The sequence below is a fragment of the Saccopteryx leptura genome, chromosome 6 (genome assembly GCF_036850995.1).
Source record: "Saccopteryx leptura isolate mSacLep1 chromosome 6, mSacLep1_pri_phased_curated, whole genome shotgun sequence".
NCBI lineage: Eukaryota > Metazoa > Chordata > Mammalia > Chiroptera > Emballonuridae > Saccopteryx > Saccopteryx leptura.
The window spans coordinates 44314485-44333314 of record NC_089508.1 but is presented as its reverse complement, the minus strand read 5'-3'; the positions used below and the strand labels follow the sequence as shown (position 1 = coordinate 44333314).

The window sequence follows — 18830 nt, the reverse complement described above, 5'->3', positions numbered from 1 at the left end:
ACAGAGTAGCCTGGTCTGAGCTGTGGGCCTTCCTCACCACACCCTCTCTCTAGGCAGCTGGGCATGATTTTTCTAACGGCTGTGTGGCCATGAACAACAACTTCCACCGCAGCCCTGACTGACTCTCCTGGCAGAGGTGGTGCTTGGCTGGCCTAGCACCCAAGCTGGGGCTTCTCACGTGACCGTGGCTCCAGGCCCCTCAACCGGCTTCATCTCTGCTCCAGAGAGGCTTTCACTGCGCAGTCTCTGCAGGAAGCTGTCGGCATCCCGAACTGAGCAAGTCCAAGGAGGGTTTATGATGAGGATGTAATCACAGGAGCAAGCCCTTCCTAATATTTTTGTGGCCCAAGGAAAGAATACAGAGGGAACCCTCTGGCAGCCCTCTCCATCGCTTTGTTCATAGACTACATGTTGAAATACTTCCGGATATCTTGAGTTAAAATACAAGTTTTACCTTTTTCATTTGTAAAAATGTTATGGAAGTATAAGTTACATACCATAAAATTCACCCATGTTAAGCATACCATTGAATGATTTTTAAATTTCCTAATTATGCAGCCATTATTCAGTTCTATAACTTTCTCATCACTCTTCATATGATCCCTTGTGGCGATGGCTTGTTTTAAAGCTACCCAGGTGATTCTAACCTGTGGCTGGGCCTGGGGAGACAGTGGCATAGGTGGCCCAGGGGTGCAGAGGCACCTCGTTGACACTGAAGCAGGTGTGTATGGAATTTAAAAGAATGTAAGTAAGCATTCACAGAGGCCGTTTTTTTTTGTGGTGGGGAGGGGAAGTGAGGTGGGCGGGCAGACATGAAGGCTGGCTGCTGAGACTGCTGGGGAAGCCCAGGCCCGGTCTAGAAAGGCTCGTCTTGCCTGACCTGTGGTGGCGCAGTGGATAAAGCGTCGACCTGGAAATGCTGAGGTCGCCGGTTCGAAACCCTGGGCTTGCCTGGTCAAGGCACATATAGGAGTTGATGCTTCTAGCTCCTCCCCCCCCCCCTCTCTGTCTGTCTCTCTCCCTCTCTCTCTCCTCTCTAAAATGAATAAATAAAATAGAAAGGCTCGTCTGGACTGGGGATGGTGCTGGGCGTGGCAGGGATAAGGAAACGGGCACACCCCACATTTCCACCTGGAGAGAGAACCCTGTGCCTTCTTCCCAGTCCACACTTCCTCCCTCCGCTGGAGATAAGGGGGCTGGGATGCGAGCTGCAGGGATGTGGGAGCCTGCAAGACCCTTGTATGGCTCAGAGCCAGGGACAGGGGAGTCACTGTTGCCAGAAGGGGGAAACGCCAACCCTGAGGACACACAGTGGGGACAGAAACAGGATAGTGAAAGGTAGAGCTGCTCTTTCTACCTGTGCACAGCCCCCTGAGCCTGTTCTATCCTGCTCAGTGTCCAGGGCTGGCCCCTGCCTGGACCCCTGAAGTATTCCCTTGCCTTCCTCCCGACTTGGCCTCGCCCTATGGCTCCGCCTCCCATCAGTCACAGTGCTGGCCCGGGTGGCTTGGTGGAATCTCCACTTGGCACCCAGGCTTATCATCGTCCTGTGATCGCTCCTGGTTCCTCGTTCACTTGTGCTTCTATTGGTCATCTGTGACTGGAGGGTGCTGGTGCCCACAAGGGCTGGGCTGGGCTGCTGACCAAGACTACAGCAGAGGCTTCTGCGATGTGCCCAGTTTATGCTGGTCTGTCCCCTTCACCTTGGAGAGAGCAACTTAGGATTGTAACACCCACTAGTTAGTGACACTGTCCATGTTCAGGAACTTGATTGCAAACAATAGACTGACCTTGGCTAGTTAAAGCAAGAAAGGGATTCATTAAACGATATTAAATGTTCCCAAACCCATGGGAGGGTCAGAATGCAGCAGGAAAAGTCTACAAGCCCACCATGGGGGCTGCTTTGGTATAGCATACCGCAACTGCAGCGCTGCCCTGATGAAGTGGTGCCTGGACCATTCTAGCCTCCACCACTGGAGGGTCCCTGGAAGAACCAACAGCCTTGCCACCACGTTTTCTAGAAGCTCAGATCCCTTAGGCACAGCGGCCGTTGCACAAACTCCCTTGCGAATCCCTCTCACACAGGCATGTCTGATGGGCAGAATCTGAGCCACGTTTTTCATCCATTCATGAACAGATCATGTAAGACTTGAGTTCTAGGTTCAGCTTCCTATTGGGTGACCTTGGGTCTCATTCGTTCTCTGAGCCTCTGTTTTCTAATCTATAAAATAGGCACCAAAGTCTCTCCCCATTTTGTACCCTCAGGGCTGTCATTTGGATCCAATTTTACCTTTCCTACCTCTTTAATTAGAGCACCAGGAAACTTTACATGTGGACAGTGCTACTCCAGATCAATACTTTTTAAATATTAGTGTACATAGGAATTATTGACATGACAATTCTGAATCAGTGGGTCTGAGATAGTGCCCAAGATTCTGCTTTACTTCTTTTATTTAAAGTGAAATTTAAAAAATATTAAGTTTATTGGGGTCACATTGGTTAATAACGTAATTTTCAGGTATACAAAATCCTAATTTGACATCTGTGTGACTCTATTGCATGGTTAGCACCTGAAGTCTTCTTTCCTTCCATTAATATTAATATATAGTTGACCTCTTTACCCACTTCACTCTCTTCCACCTCCTACCCCTCTAGTAACCACCATTGTATTGTCTGTACCTATGAGTTTCTGTTACTTTTTGTTTTATATTCCCCATGAGTGAAATCATGGTTTATGCCCTTTTCCTTCTGATTTAATGTACTTAGCATACATAATACTCTCAAGGTCCATCCATGTTGTCCCAAATGGCAATATATATATATTTTTGTATTTTTCTGAAGTGAGAAGCCATGGGGGGGGGGGGGACCAGACAAACAAACTCTCACATGCCCCTGTCGGGGATCCACCCAGCTTGCCTACCAGGGGGCGATGCTCGGCCAATCAGAGCCATTCCAGTGCCTGAGGCGGAGGCCATGGAGCCATCCTCAGCACCTGGGCCAACTTGGCTCCAATGGAGCCTTAGCTGAGGGAGGGAAAGAGAGATATAGAGAGGAAGGAGAGGGGGAGGGGTGGAGAAGCAGATGGGCGCTTTTCCTGTATGTCCTGGCTGGGAATTGAACCTGGGACTTCCACACACTGGGCTGATGCTCTACTGCTGAGCCAACCAGCCAGGGCCAATATTTCATCTTTTTTATGGCTGAGTAGTATTCCATTTTGTGTTGATATATATATTTTTTTATTCCAATCATCTGTTGGTGGACACTTGGGTTGTTTTTGTGTCTTGGTGATTATAAACAATGTTGCAGTGAACATATATCTTCTTGAATAAGTGTTTTCATATTTTGGAGGTAAATACCCAGAATTATTGCTGGACATATAGAAGGTCTATTCTTAGTTTTTTGTGTGTTTTTTTTTTGTATTTTTCTGAGGTTGGAAACGGGGAGGCAGTCAGACAGACTCCTGCATGCACCTGACTGGGATCCACCAGCATGCCCACCAGGGGGCGATGCTCTGCCCATCTGGGGCGTTGCTCCATTGCAACCAGAGCCATTCTAGGGCCTGAGGCAGAGGCCATAGAGCCATCCTCAGTGCCCGGGCCAACTTTGCTCCAATGGAGCCTTGGCTGCGGGAGGGGAAGAGAGAGACAGAGAGAAAGGAGAGGGGGAGGAGTGGAGAAGCAGATGGGTGCTTCTCCTGTGTGCCCGGGCCAGGAATCAAACCCGGGACTTCTGCACGCCAGGCTGACGTTCTACCACTGAGCCAACCGGCCAGGGCCTCTCTGCTCAATTTTTAATCAAAGTTTAAATTGTTGTTGAATTGTATGCGTTTTTTATATATTTTTGGTATTAGCCCTTAATTGGGAGATAATTTACAAATACCTTCCATTTTGTTGATTGTCTTTTTGTTGTAGATGGTTTTTTGCTGTGCAGAAGCTTTTTAGTTTGATACAGTCTCATTTATTTATTTTTGTCTTTGTTTCCCTTGCTTCTGGAATTAAGTTCACAAAACACCTTCGAAACCAATGTCCGTAGTTTAGTATCTGTGTTTTCTTTTATGTATTTTATTGTTTCAGGTCTTAACATTCAAGTTGTTAATCCATTTTTTGAGTTAATTTTTGTGTCTGGTTCAAGTTAGTAGTCTAGTTTCATTCTTTTGCACGTGGCTGTTCAGTTTTCCCACCACCATTTACTGAAAATACTCTCCTTTCTACCTGATGTAATCTTGACTCTTTGTTGAAAAGTTGCCCATATGTGTGGGTTTATTTCTGGGATCTCAATTTTGTTCCATTGATCTATGTGTCTATAATATTTTTAACCAGTACCATAGTGTTTTGTTTTTTGATTTTTTGTTTGTTTTATTAAGTGAGAGGCAGGGAACAGGGAGGCAGAGAGACTCCCACATGCGCCTCAACTGGGATCCACCTGGAAAGCTCACGAGGGGGCAATGCTCTGTTCATCAGGGGCATTGCTCTATTGCTCTGAGCCATTTCAGCACCTGAGGCAAGGCCATGGAGCCATCCTCAGCACCCAGGGCCAAATTGCTCGAACCATTTGAGCCATGGCTGCAGGAGGGGAGAGGAGAAAAAGAGAGAGAAAAGGGAGGGGTGGAGAAGCAGATGGTTGCTTCTCCTGTGTGCCCTGACTGGGAATTGAACCTGGGACTTCAACACGCTGGGCCGAGCTCTACCACTGAGCCAATGGGTCAGGGCATTACCATAATGTTTTGATTACTGTAGTTTTATAGTATAGTTTTGAAGTCAGAGAGTGTGATTCCTCCAGCTCTGTTCGCTTGCTTTCTTTTCTTTTCTTTTTTCTTTTCTTTTCTTTTCTTTTTTCTTTTTTCTTTTCTTTTCTTTTTTCTTTTCTTTCTTTCTTTCTTTCTTTCTTTCTTCTCTCTCTCTCTCTCTCTTTTCTTTCTTTCTTTCTTTTTTGTCTTTTGTGGTTCCATACAGATCTTAGAATTTTTTGTTCTATATCTGTGAAAAATGCTATGGGGATTTTGATAGAGATTATATTGATCTAGATTTCTTTCGGTAATATGAACATTTTAACAATGTTAGGTTTTTTTCAATTACAATTTACATTCAACATTATTTTGTATTGGTTTCAGGTGTACAGCATAGTGGTTAGACAATCCTATACTTTAGAAAGTGGACCCCCAATATTTTCAGTACCCAGTGGGCACTGTACATTTATTGCAATATTATTGACTATGTTCCCTATGGTGTAATTTGCATCCCTGTGACTATTTTGTGACCACCAATTTGTACTTTTTAATCCCTTCACCCTTTTCACCCAGTCCCCCTAACCATCCTCTCCCATCTCACAACCCTGTTTGTCCAAGGTGTATTTATGAGTGTTTCAGTTTTATTTTGTTCTTTAAATTCCATATATAAGTGAAATCATATGGTGTTTATCTTTCTCTGACTTCACTCAGCACAATACCCACTTGGTCTACATACACTGTCACAAATGGTAAGATCTCATTCTTTTTTGTGGCCAAGTAATATTCCATTGTATATATGTACCACCACGTTTTTTATCCACTCATTCACTGATAGGCACTTGGGCTGCTTCCAAATCATGGTGATTGTAGATAACACTGCAGTGAACATAGCGGTGTATGTATTCTTTCAAATTAGTGTTTTGGGTTTCTTCAGATATTTACCCAGAAATGAAATTGCTGGGTCATAGGCAGTTCCATTTCTAATTTTTCAAGGAATCACCATTCTGTTTTCTATATTAGTTGCACCAGTCTGCATTACCACCAACAATCCATGAGAGTTCCTTTTTCTCTACATCCTTGCCAGCAGCTGTTTGTTGACTTACTAATGATAGCCATTCTGGAAGGTATAAGGTGATGGTTTACTGTGGCTTTAATTGTACTAAAAAAAATTTTTTTTAAACATTTTTTGATTTTAGAGAGAGGAGAGAGAGGAAGGGGGACAATGAGCAAGAAGGTAGTTGTTGTTGCTTGTATGTGTCCACAATGGGCAAGCCCAGGGTTTTGAACCAGCAACCTCAGCATTCCAGGCCAACACACTATCACTGCTCCACCACAGATTTAATTTGCATTTCTTTCATGATTGGTGAGGCTGAGCATCTTTTCAGGTCTACTGACCATCTGTATGTCCTCTTTGGAGAGCTATCTATTCATGTCTCTACCCACTTTTTAATTGGATTGTTTTGGGGGGGTTGGTGTTGAGTTGTGAGTTCTTTATAAATTTTGGGTATTAACCCCTTATAGCAGTGGTCCCCAACTCCTGGGCTGCGGACCAGCATCAGTCTGTGGGCCATTTGGTACCATCCGCAGAGAAAGAATAAATAACTTACATTATTTCCGTTTTATTTATATTTAAGTCTGAATGATGTTTATTTTTAAAAAATGACCAGATCCCCTCTGTCATATCCGTCTAAGACTCACTCTTAATGCTTGTCTCGGTCACGTGATATAATTATCCGTTCCACCCTAAAGGCCGGTCCGTGAAAATATTTTCTGACATTAAACTGGTCTGTGGCCCAAAAAAGGTTGGGGACCACTGCCTTATAGGATACATCATTGGCAAATACCTTCTTCCATTCGGCAGGCTGTCTTCGTATTGTTGATGGATTCTTTGCTGTGCAAAATCTTTTAGTGTGATGTAGTCCCATTTTATAAAAAGTTTTTTTTCCCTTTATTTCCCTTGCCTGAGGAGATAGATATATCTGAAAAAAATATTGCTAAGAGAAATGTCAGAGATCTCACTGCCTATTTTTTATTCTGGTTTTATGGTTTTGAGTCTTATATTTAAATCTAATCCATTTTGAGTTTGTTTTTGTATACTGTGTAAGAAGGTGGTCTAGTTTCATTTTTTTTTACATTATCTATCTAGTTTTCTAAATGCCATTTATTGAAGAGTTGTCTTTTCCTCATTGTATGTTCTTGCCTCCTTTGTCATATATTAATTGACCATATATGAGTGGGTTTATTTCTGGACTCTGTTCTGTTCCATTGATCTATATGTTTGTTTTTATGCCAGTACCATGCTGTTTTGATTATTATGGCCTTATAGAATAGTTTGATATCAGGTAGCATGATACCTCCAATTTGTTTTCTCAAAATTGCTATGCCTATGTTTGCCTTTGTAGCTGAGATGGGTCTCCCCGAAGGCAACATGTAGTTGGGTCTTATTTTTTTAATCCATTCTACCACTCTGTGCCTTCTGATTGGTAAGTTCAGTCCCTTTACAGTTAAGGTGATTGTTGATACCTTACTACCTCCTGTTTATGAGGATTTATTACAGTCATTTTATCTTTTTTTTTTATTTTTTATTTTTTTATTTTATTTATTTATTTATTTATTTATTCATTCATTCATTTTAGAGAGGAGAGAGAGAGGAAGAGAGAGAGAGACAGAGGGGGAGGAGCTGGAAGCATCAACTCCCATATGTGCCTTGACCAGGCAAGCCCAGGGTTTCGAACCAGCGACCTCAGCATTTCCAGGTTGACACTTTATCCACTGCACCACCACAGGTCAGGCCGTCATTTTATCTTTTATTTTCTGTTTGCCCTGTATTTCCATTTTGTGATTCATCAGGTTTATGTAAAAAAACGTCTCACACATAGTCCTTTTTCTTCTGATTGCATCTTATCTTCATTTACCTGTGCAAGTTCAGTCCTTTTCCTCCTCTCCTTTTACTGGTTGTTATCACATATTATCCCCTTTCATGCTGTGTTCATTTCCAAATTGCAGAAGTATTTTTTAAAAACACTTTCCCCCTTTAACCTTTATCATTATTTAATAACCTATTCTATAATAGAGATGCAATTTCCTATTTCTGTCATCTTACTCAGTTTTGTAGACTCTTTTTTTTTTTCCCCGAAGTTAGAAGCAGGGAAGCAGTCAGACAGACTCCCGCATGCGCCCGACCAGGATCCACCCAGCTTGCCCACCAGAGGGCAGTGCTCTGCCTATCTGGGGTGTTGCTCCGTTGCAACCAGAGCCATTCTAGTGCCTGAGGCAGAGGCCATGGAGCCATCCTCAGTGCCCGGGAAAACTTTGCTCCAATGGAGCCTTGCCTGCGGGAGGGAAAAGAGAGAGAGGAAGGAGAGGAAGCAGATGGGTGCTTCTCCTGTGTGCCCTGGCCGGGAATTGAACCTGGGACTTCCACACGCCAGGCAGACGCTCTACGCTGAGTCAACCAGCCAGGGCCTAGACTCTTATCTTTCTGTTTCAGGTAGAAGAGCTCCTTTCAGCATTTCTTTCTTTCTTTTTTTTTTTTTTTTACAGGGACAGAGAGTGATTCAGAGAGAGGGATAGATAGGGACAGACAGACAGGAATGGAGAGAGATGAGAAGCATCAATCATCAGTTTTTTGTTGCGACACCTTAGTTGTTCATTGATTGCTTTCTCATATGTGCCATGACTGCGGGCCTTCAGCAGACCGAGTAACCCCCTGCTCGAGCCAATGACCTTGGTTCCATGCTAGTGAGCTATTTTGCTCAAACCAGATGAGCCCACGCTCAAGCTGGGTATCCTGGGGTCTCGAACCTGGGTCCTTCCGCATCCCAGTGACGCTCTATCCACTGCGCTACCGCCTGCTCAGGCCTTTCAGCATTTCTTATAATGCACATCTCATGGTGATAAATTCCTTTAGCATTTGTCCAGAAAAGACTTTATTTCTCCTCTATAGCTAAGGGAATGACTTTGCTGGATATTACTCTTGGCTGGTTATTTCTTTCAGTATTTTGAATATTTCACTCCTCTCTCCTGGCTTGTAAAGTTTCTCCTGAAAAATATGATAATCTAATGGGGTTTCCTTACAGGCTGTCCTCTCCCTACCCCAGCTGCCTTGAGAAACCCATGCCATTAACTTTTGACAGTTTTAATATAATGTATCTTGGAAAAGGTCTTTTTGCTCTGAGGCATTTCTGTTAGCTTCTTCAATTCTAAAAAGGTCCAGCTCTTTCCATAGGTTTGGGGAATCTCTCACTGATTATTGCTTGAATAGGCTCTCTTTTCCTGTCTCCTTTTTTTTCTGGGGTACCTTTATGTTGTTCTTTCTAATGGCCTCAGACAGTTCTTGTACAATTATAAATTTTTTTTTTAATGATAAATGTCTTTATTACATTGTCAGTGCTTTTTCACTTGGAGTCAGCTACCTGGGATGTCCAACACTGCTTTAACCACCTGCTGGTGACTCAACTAAGAAAGCCGGCCTCAGTTCTGCCAGGAAGTCCATCACAGGTCCTTGCTGCTGCTGAGATTGCCTCAGGTACAGCTGACACTCTGGGTTACTCAAGGAGACTGTTCTACTTTTGACCTGGACATCCACCCTGCTATGAACAGTGCCATAGTCCTATCTCTAGTGTAAGTGGTCCCTAGCCCACTCCACTGCCTGCTGGCCACTCCTCAGACCATGATGTGAGGCATCTCTGACAGCCATTCTGCCCTGCCTAGAGTTTTTTTTGGTTTTTTTAACTCTTAGTTCACTCTTCCACCAGTCATTTCTAGGTTTCTATCTTTGAACTTGCTAATTCTCTCTTCTACTTGGTCTGCTCTATTTTCAATTCTCTCTAATGCAGGGGTCCCCAAACTACAGCCCGCGGGCCGCATGCGGCCCCCTGAGGCCATTTATCCGGCCCCCGCAGCACTTCCGGAAGGGGCACCTCTTTCATTGGTGGTCAGTGAGAGGAGCATAGTTCCCATTGAAATACTGGTCAGTTGATTTAAATTTACTTGTTCTTTATTTTAAATATTGTATTTGTTCCCGTTTTGTTTTTTTACTTTAAAATAAGATATGTGCAGTGTGCATAGGGATTTGTTCATAGTTTTTTTTATAGTCCGGCCCTCCAATGGTCTGAGGGACAGTGAACTGGCCCCCTGTGTAAAAAGTTTGGGGACCCCTGCTCTAATGCATTCTTCATCTCATTTACTGAGTTCTTCAGCTCCAGAATTTGCTTTGTTCTTTTTTATAATTTCAGTTTCTTTGGTAAAATATTCCTTTTGTTTGTTGATTTTATTCCTGAATTCTCTGTCATTTAAACCATAGCTGCCTGACCTGTGGTGGTGCAGTGGATAAAGCGTTGACCTGGAACGCTGAGGCTGCCCATTCAAAACCCTTGCCCAGCCTGACCAGGTGGTGGCGCAGTGGATAGAGCGTCGGACTGGGATGCGGAAGGACCCAGGTTCGAGACCCCGAGGTCGCCAGCTTGAGTGCGGGCTCATCTGGCTTGAGCAAAAAAAAAAAAAAAAAAAAAAATCAACAGCTTGGACCCAAAGTTGCTGGCTCAAGCAAGGGGTTACTTGGTCTGCTGAAGGCCCACGGCCAAGGCACATATGAGAGAGCAATCAATGAACAACTAAGGTGTCACAACAAAAAACTGATGATTGATGCTTCTCATCTCTCTGTTCTTGTCTGTCTGTCCCTATCTATCCCTCTCTCTGACTCTGTCTCTGTAAAAAAACAAAACAAAACAAAACAAAACCTTGCCCAGTCAAGGCACATATGGGAGATACTTCCTGCTCCTGCCCCCTTCTCTCTCTCCTTCCCCCCCCCCAAAATGAATAAATAAATAAAAATTAAACCATAGCCTTCATATTTCTGAGTTTGGTTTCTGGACACTTTTCATTTTCTTCTTTCCCTTTTTAGCAGAGAAAAGAATTTATTGCAAGGAAGGCTGCCTGACAAGGTGACAGGAGATGAAACTCCAATTTGTCTCCTTGAGCTAAATAAGGCTTGAGACAAGTTTTAAGAGGTGAGGTTAACGAAAGTTCATACATATTCAGCCACTGGTGGTGGCACAGTGTCAACCCAGGGTGCTGAGGTCCTTGGTTTGAAACCCCAAGGTTGTCAGCTTGAGAATGGCCTTGTCAGCTTAGGTGTGGGGGTTGCTGGCTTGAGCACGGGATCACCAGCATGATCCCAATGTGGCTGGCTTGAAGCCCAAGGTCATGGGCTTGAGCAAGGGGTCACTGGTTTGGCCTGACACCCTCCCACCACCATCAAGGTACATATGAGAAACCACCAGTGAACAACTAAAGTGAAACAACCACCAGTTGATGCTTCACATCTCTCTCCTCCCTGCCTCTCTCTCTCAAAAAATAGAAGCTAATACATACTCATAAATTCTTATTTGGGAGGGTCTGATTGAATGGTTCTGGAACTTAGCCAATTAAGGTAAGGTATGGGAAGAGAGAAAGTATAAAGGAATTCTAGTTTATAAGGGTTTGATTGGTTGAACTCTTGCATTCCTTGTGGTGTTGGTTTTTTTCTGACTGGGCACTAGCTCCAGGCACCTCTCGCTTAGGAAATGGGTCCGCAAGGACCAGATCTTCATGTTGGTTCTGTGGTAGTGTGAACTTTGGTTCTGCCAAGCTCTTGAGGTCACAGCAGAGTCACTGAATTGCTGGCTTTGCAAACTCAGGATGGCGAGACTGGTTTCAGCTGTCAATGTAAGAAACATTTAAACTTGTAAAGAACTTTTAATTTTTTTTTATTGATTCTAGAGAGAGGAAGGAAGAGAGCAGGAGAACATCTCTTCCTGTATGTGCCCTGACCAGGGATTGAACTGGCAGCCTCTGCACTTCAGGGCAATGCTCTAACCAACCAAGCTATCTGGCCAGGGTCAACCTATACATTTTTTTATTTTTTATTTTTTTTTAATTCATTTTAGAGAGGAGAGGGAGAGACAGAGAGAGAGAAGGGGGGGGGGGAGCTGGAAGCATCAACTCCCATATGTGCCTTGACCAGGCAAGCCCAGGGTTTCGAACTGGCGACCTCAGCATTTCCAGGTCGACACTTTATCCACTGCGCCACCACAGGTCAGGCTCAACCTATACATTTTTATAGAAGTTTATTTGGACCTGACCTGTGGTGGCATGGTGGGTGAAGCAGCAAAGACCTGGAATGCTGAGGTCACCTATTCGAAACCCTGGGCTTGCCCAGTTAAGGCACATACGAGAAGCAACTACCACCAGTTGGTGCTTCCTGATCCTTCCTCCCCTTCTCTCTCAATAAAATCTTTAAAAAAATAAATAAGAATTTGAGCCAAACGGATAGCCCGTCTCAGGGAGCTCTCCAGTGCTCCCCGAGCTTTCGTTTCATGAGCTACCTCGTTCCCTTGGTCATTCATGGGACTTGATGGGTTGTCTGTGAGCTCATCTGAGGCAGGGCGCTCCTTTCCTTTTTAGGTAGCCTTGCTCTTAATTGAGTGGGTTTATAAGTAGAAATCTTTCGTTTTTCAGAAAATGGAGTGAAAGTGCGTTTTTGTATTCCCTTAATATGCGTTACTGGCGCTCCTGGCATCTTGGTAGGGCAGTGTCACCGTGGTTGTGGAAAATGCCCTGTATTTCCCAAGGGGGTGAGTGTCCCCTGTGTCCAGGACACCTAGGTCTCAGGGCACCACCCCCACGGGGGTGGGGGTCCCAGCAGGCAGTGGGGCTCCAGGCCTGATTCCCAGTACTGCCAGCAGCGCTGTGCTGAGGCATCTCCGCAGCCCCCCGCAGGTTTCACTGCCCAGGGTGGGGGAGGGGAGGCATCTCCGCGGCCCCCCCACAGGTTTCACTGCCCAGGGTGGGGGAGGGGAGGCATCTCCGCCGCCCCCTGTAGGTTTCACTGCCCTGGGTGGGGGAGGGGAGGCAGGTTCCCTAGTCTGCAGCAGCTTTGCCTCCTCACCAGTAATGGTGCTCTCTGGACCAGCTGTCACACTACTGCAGTCTCGATTCTCAGCACTGGGTTTAGCCACTGGGTTCCTGCCTGGCTATTCAGGCAGGAACGTTGCTTCTGCCCTCCTACTCTCCGAGCTGCTGTGTGAGGGCTGCAGCTGGAGCCCACCACTACCACGTCAGTGGGGCTGCTGTGGGGGCCGGACTGTGTCTGTGCCCATCTGCCCCCCGCTCTGCCTCCCCTGCTTATTCCCATGTATCCATATGTGGATCTCTCAGACACCTTTGCTGCTGAGCAGAGGATCTTTTGAATTAGTTGTCTGACTTGCAACTTTGAGATGTGAAGGGGTCTTCTCACTGCGCTGTTATGCTGAGGTCACTTTCAAGGTCATGCTCTTCTAACAAGCTCCCAGGTGATGCTGAGTCATGTGTTTGCATATGCTCTACGAATGTCTTCCAGGTAACATTTTTCAATTTCAGGAAATAAGTCGTTAGGAAGGGTAAGAAAGTCCTTTCTTCAAAATCCAGGCATCTGCTGAAGTTTTACAGTAGACGCTAAAAAGCCACAGCCAGAGGGGGAGGTCCCCAACAGCCCACTGTGGATCCGGAGGTGTTAATGTCGCAGCCACAGGACCCTTGATGACTGAGCTTCTTGCACTCACTGGTTGTAGCCCACTGTCCGCACACACTTAGTGCTGTCAAGGATCTCCTGCCTACTTCTCAGTTTTCAGAGGGGGCCATTCAGAATATGCATAGATTATATCCCCCACCAACTATGTCTCACCTTCCTACAAAAATCAACAAAAAAGTCAAGATGTGGCTCTTGCTATTTTACTATCCTCTTCTTCCTGAAAAGGCTGTCCCTAGACAGAAGAAACTGGTGGTCTCTGGTTTAAAAAAATCCACTCCATCTATGTTAACTCTGTGCAGACTGTGAACCCCCTTCCCAGGGTGTGTCTCACCAGCTCCTGGAACGGGTACTACTGGTGGTGGCTTTCTCTCACTGAGCGTTTCATAGCTGAAGTTTAGATGACTTGCTCAAAAGCCCAGTTTCAAATTTCCTGGTACATTTTGTTGAAGCAACTTTCAAGTGACCTCTTTGTCCACAAAGGACAGTTATCCTTAGTTCTTCCCATCTGCTTCTACCTGATTCTGCATCAAATATGATGTAACACTGGGGGTGGGAATTCCCATGTACTCACCAGATAGGAACATGCTTCTAACTTACTGGGAGAGACTGAGGACACTACTGACGTTCCCTCCCTGCTCGGGAACCTTCCATGTCCGCATGTTGCCCTCCTGCCGGTGGGAGTGGGATGCCTATGGCCACAGTTCTTCAGCGTTTCTCCAAGTGGGCCTGACAGTGCACTGCAGTCCTCTTGGTATCCCTGTGCACCTGCAGGGTTATCCGTCCGGGAGATACCAGTTACAGAAAAAGAGAAAGGGATTCTCCAAAACTACTTGGTCTTCCTCTAGCTTGACAGATTACCTTCAACCTCTAACATTCTTCTTTTTCTTTTGTTCTGAAGGAAGTCTGGGCAGGTTACATATGGGCAGCCTAGAAGCCCACCCTCCCTTCCTCCCTCCCCCCCTCCCTCTCCCTCCCTCCCTCCCTCCCTCCCTCCCTCCCCCTCCAAGGGGCTGTTACAAGACACCAAGTCACTGCAGGGCACAGGCATAATGTGATGGCCACCAAAGAAAAACCCATCTTTGGAGAAAGTATGGTACTGGTAAGCAGCCCGTTTCCCAGCTTACTAAAGATGGACCGTTATCAGTAATACCACCATGATCAAATTTTTTAAAAAAGTATTAGCAGGCATTTTTCCTTGGCTGGCAAACAATTCTTAAAAAATTATCCTATAATTTATATGAAATACTCGAGGGTTAGATCTCATTCTTGCTACTCTTGAAGTATCAGTAGAAATGAACAGTCAGTTTGAAAAAGACATACTGTATTAGCAAAGTACTGTTAAAAGATTTATTGTAATAACACAATAAAAGTTTAGAAAACATTTGTATGACTCAAATGGGTTTGGAAGTTGCAGAGCGATGGGAAATTCCTGCAACACAATACCACGAGGGAATTCTCAGACATTAGTTCTTGAGCAGCACGCCACCAATGCTCTTCTCCAAATCAACACATGGATCCTTAAATGGGTCCTGTCTGCTATACCCAATGCTGACATGTTTTTCTGTTTTAACCTACAGATGTGTAAATCTTTTCTTAGTCATATTTCATCACAAAACAGTCTTTAACAGACCATTTCAAGCAGCTTATTTGGTGCCTTCGGGTTATCAGTATTACCTTGTTTCAACAAATCATTTTAATATGGAAAAAAGGACCAAGTTCTATGGCTTTTTGTTTAAAAATAAAAACCAGCTTCAATTTTTAAAAAAAAGCTGTTTACATACGGTTCTGGCACCTACATGAAAATTTTAATGAGCAGCAAGAGAGTAGAAAAAACAGTGGTTGAAATGTATACTTAAGAGTATTTACAGGGTAGATCCAGTGCAAATCATGAAACCAAAATACCTCAGCAGCGTGAGCCAGTACACTGGTGTTCACCCCACTAAAGGGCCTGACCTTTAACCCTAAGTAAAGTGCCTCTAGGTGATAACAACAACAAAATACAACCTATGATCCCTAAATTTCCCATACCCTTGTGAGCCTGGCTGAATTACTCTGGAGGTGAGTGTGTGACCTCTGGATTCTGTTCTGTAGCTTCGTCTCACACTCATGGTTTCAGAAGACGTTTACTTGAGAAAAACCATGACTACTGTGCATCTTTCAGCTGAAGTCAATCTCTACCCTCAAGCCCCAAATCCCATTCTTTCACCTCTTGAGACTTCGCTTTGAGGGCTGGAAGTACCTGGATAACTCTCAATTCATGGGATTTTAAATCGGTTTGGTACTTGTTCGTTGACCGCTCTGACGTCCAGGCCTGGACGGTCCAGTGCAAGCCCAGCGGCCATACCGCGGAGCGGCCGAACCAGACCGTTTCCTCCCAAACTGGGAAATCCAGTCAGGGAACTTGGGACTCCTGGACAGGAATAAATACCCTTCTGCAACTTGACTCAAAACGCTACCAAACACTATTTATACCAATAGCAAAAGCTATATAGCACCTCGGATTTGGAGGCAAAGTATCATCTATAATAATGACAATGAGAAAAGAAGCTAGGGCAGGGCAAACCTCCAAATGATTCCTCTGAGGTACTATCATGCTAATCACACTAACAAGATATGGAAATAATGTCTGTTAGGAATTTTTCATAGGGTTTCCTTTTGTAGTTGTTATGTAGGATATTTTTTTGCAGTTATTAAAAATAAACTACTTACATATTTGTACATAATGCCTCTCTATGGTTTTCTTCTACGATTGTCACTAAGAGAATGACAAGACTGAAAATGATCTCTTGGTAAGGAAAAAGTCTTCCCACAGAGCCTTCCCCAGGACAGAGAACAGTACCAGCTGTGGTGCTTTACTCCGCATTTCTGAGGGAAGGTGTAGCAACAAAGACCTCTAAGAAACAAGCAAGCAGGATGGCTTTCCCTGGAAGAGCCCGCCGCCTACTAAACCCCTCAGAAAGCAACAGGACACCAGGAGACTACCAAAGGCCACCAAATTAAGTGGCTTTCAGCCTGTGCCCAGGCAGGCACTCAGCTTACATTAGCAACCTTAATGATGTAATCTTTCACTCACAGAAAATAAGCTAAATTTCAAATCGCACCTAGTGTAGATGGTAGGAAATCAATAATCTAGGCAAAAATGAACTGAACACCCCTCAGAATATAAGAAAATAGGGTTAAAATCTCTGGGACATTATTGCAGCTAGAATTTCTTCTGTTCATGGATGTGGGTCCTAAAGAGAAGAGCTCATAGCTTCTTTGGTGTGTGGGGAGAGAGGAACACGGGAATGTCGACAAGCTACAACAGAGCAGCACAAGTGAAATAATTTTTAAACTGCCCCCCCCCAAAAAAACAACCACCCCTAACAAACAAAACCAAAACCCTTGACCTAAAAACCAACATGATCAAATTATAAAGAAATCAAGTATTTCAAATTGCCTGCTGTTCTCTGTACAAAAATGATCGCATAGAAACAAACTCATATTAAACAGTTTTTTTATCTTTCAAGTCCTAATCAGCAGGAATCACTTCCTATTGATTCAACCTCTAGAACCTAGTGTTCAGGAAGAGTCAGCATTGCAAGGCCCCGCACGCCAGCCTGCGTCCGGGGTCCTCCGGCCTGTGATCACAGGGAGCACACATGAATTTCTGCCTCAGCAGAACTGGCCTCGTGCATGGGTCTTCTTCCACCAACACTAGTCTGGGTAGAAGGACCTTTGACCCCGGTGTTGTATTAGTTATCATAAGCATGTTGGTCACCACCACTGGCCATCTGACAGATAGAAATGCTTGTCTCCCTGCTTTAAAAAAAAGCAAGTTTAAAACCTCTTTTTGTTCCAGGCACGATCTTAAGTACATATATTTTACTAGTTTACTTTCTTGATGCAAATCTGGCATGTTTGATCCGTGCTTGTTAACGGTGTCCAGTGTACGCTTTAAACCAGGAGGTCACCGAGGCTGCCGCGGAAGAGATCATCCCGCCGGCACTGCTGCTTACGATGGGCGGGGACACCTGGGTGCTCTGGCTCTGCGAGACTTCCACCGGCTGGGACGGGATATCGCAAAACCGGGGGCTCGGCAAGTTCTCCCAGTCCGTGCCCAGGTCAGTTTCCTCGTCACTGATGTGCTCGTCGCCACTCTCATCTGATTCTCCAGCCACTCCGGGGTCCACAAATTCCATGGACTCTTCCAGGTCTGCTCGCACTTCAAAGGGTCCCGACCTGTGGGCAGGAAGGGTCTTGAAGACATCCACCATTCTCACCACAGACCACAGAGCCCCAGAGCTGTCCCTGCACTGTGTTCCCACTCTGCACTGCATCGACTCACTGTTGGAATATAACTGAGTTTTTCTTAAACTAAATAATAACTGCCTTCCAAGTAATGAGAAATTTCACAGTACCACACTTCTCAATTCTGCCTTTATTTGTGAAAACCTGGATGGAAAAACGCATCCACCAAGACCATACATTCTGGTCCAAAGTGTAATTTTCTGTTTTAAACAACAGCACTATCTATACATTCCAGTGACCGTTCTGACAAAATAGTCACCTTATGTGGACACTGGGCTCTACTAGTGGAATTAGCATCCAAGGGGACACAAAGAAGATGGTAAGACATTCTCTGCTTTATGGCAGCCCCCAGCTATTAAACCCAAGACGTGAAAAGCTAAACAACAGGGTCGTATGCCTGTTAGCAAAGCTTCCCGGGTGGAGGCCAACAGCAGGCTCCCGCCACACTGCGGGGTATCGTCACACAACTGTCTGGGGGTGTATAAGAAGGTCTAGTTACTTAGAGTATATTTGTCTGGAATAGTGCATATTTCTCCACTCTCTTTCAGGAAATAATTATTTTTTTTATTTCCCAAAGATCTCTAATAATATCCTCACCTTCAAATCTGATGACCTTTCTTTCTCAGGCCCCCTTCCCTGCGACAGCCCCAGTATGGAGCACATACACCCCCGAAGGCCCTCGGCTCTCCCCTGCCTCAGGGGGGCCAGGACGGCTTCCTCCAGGCAGGCAGTCACCCCCCCACCGCGTCCCTCCAGGGGGTCTCCCTGCCACCAGCTACAGGGTGGAACCAGTGGTTCCAGCAGCCCTCTCTCCACTGCTGCCCCAAGGTAAGGTCCAATGCCTCGGTTCATTCATGAGTTTCACTAGTCATCACCCTGGGGAAAATGAGAGGACAGCAAAACTAACAGATAAATGAGACGTATCCTAGAGCTGTCAACCTGCCCTTTTAATCTGCGGTCCAGAATTCTTCACAGGCTTTATTTTGATAAAAGTCTAGTGTTGGCCTCCGATGCACCTCACCAGACCTGCACCTTCAGACTCACTTTTCCCAGGGTCACGTAGCCTTCCTTCTTCCAAGACAACCCTGCTTCCCAGCTAGAACACAGCGACAGCAACAGCTAATGACTTGGTTCAAGGCTCTGTTTTTAGGGCTTTACAAGTATTACATTAGTAGATGTGCTGCAGGGTATCCTGTTGGTCTCTAGTGAACAATTTATATTCCCAGAAGGCCCTCGAACCAGGGGCTGCCAGGCTTAGCAGCC

The 18830-nt window shown here is 45.1% G+C and overlaps 1 protein-coding gene across 1 annotated transcript in view; it reads right to left on the bottom strand.

The window, feature by feature from the left end:
- Positions 1-14610: 14610 nt before the first annotated feature.
- The window catches only part of ATG14 (autophagy related 14), a 35985-nt gene continuing 31765 nt past the window's right edge, over positions 14611-18830 (bottom strand). Inside the window, exon 10 of the mRNA XM_066342132.1 lies at positions 14611-17498. Within this exon, the coding sequence (XP_066198229.1) occupies positions 17192-17498 (307 nt within the window). The 3' untranslated portion in view covers positions 14611-17191. The remainder of the gene's footprint in view (positions 17499-18830) is intronic.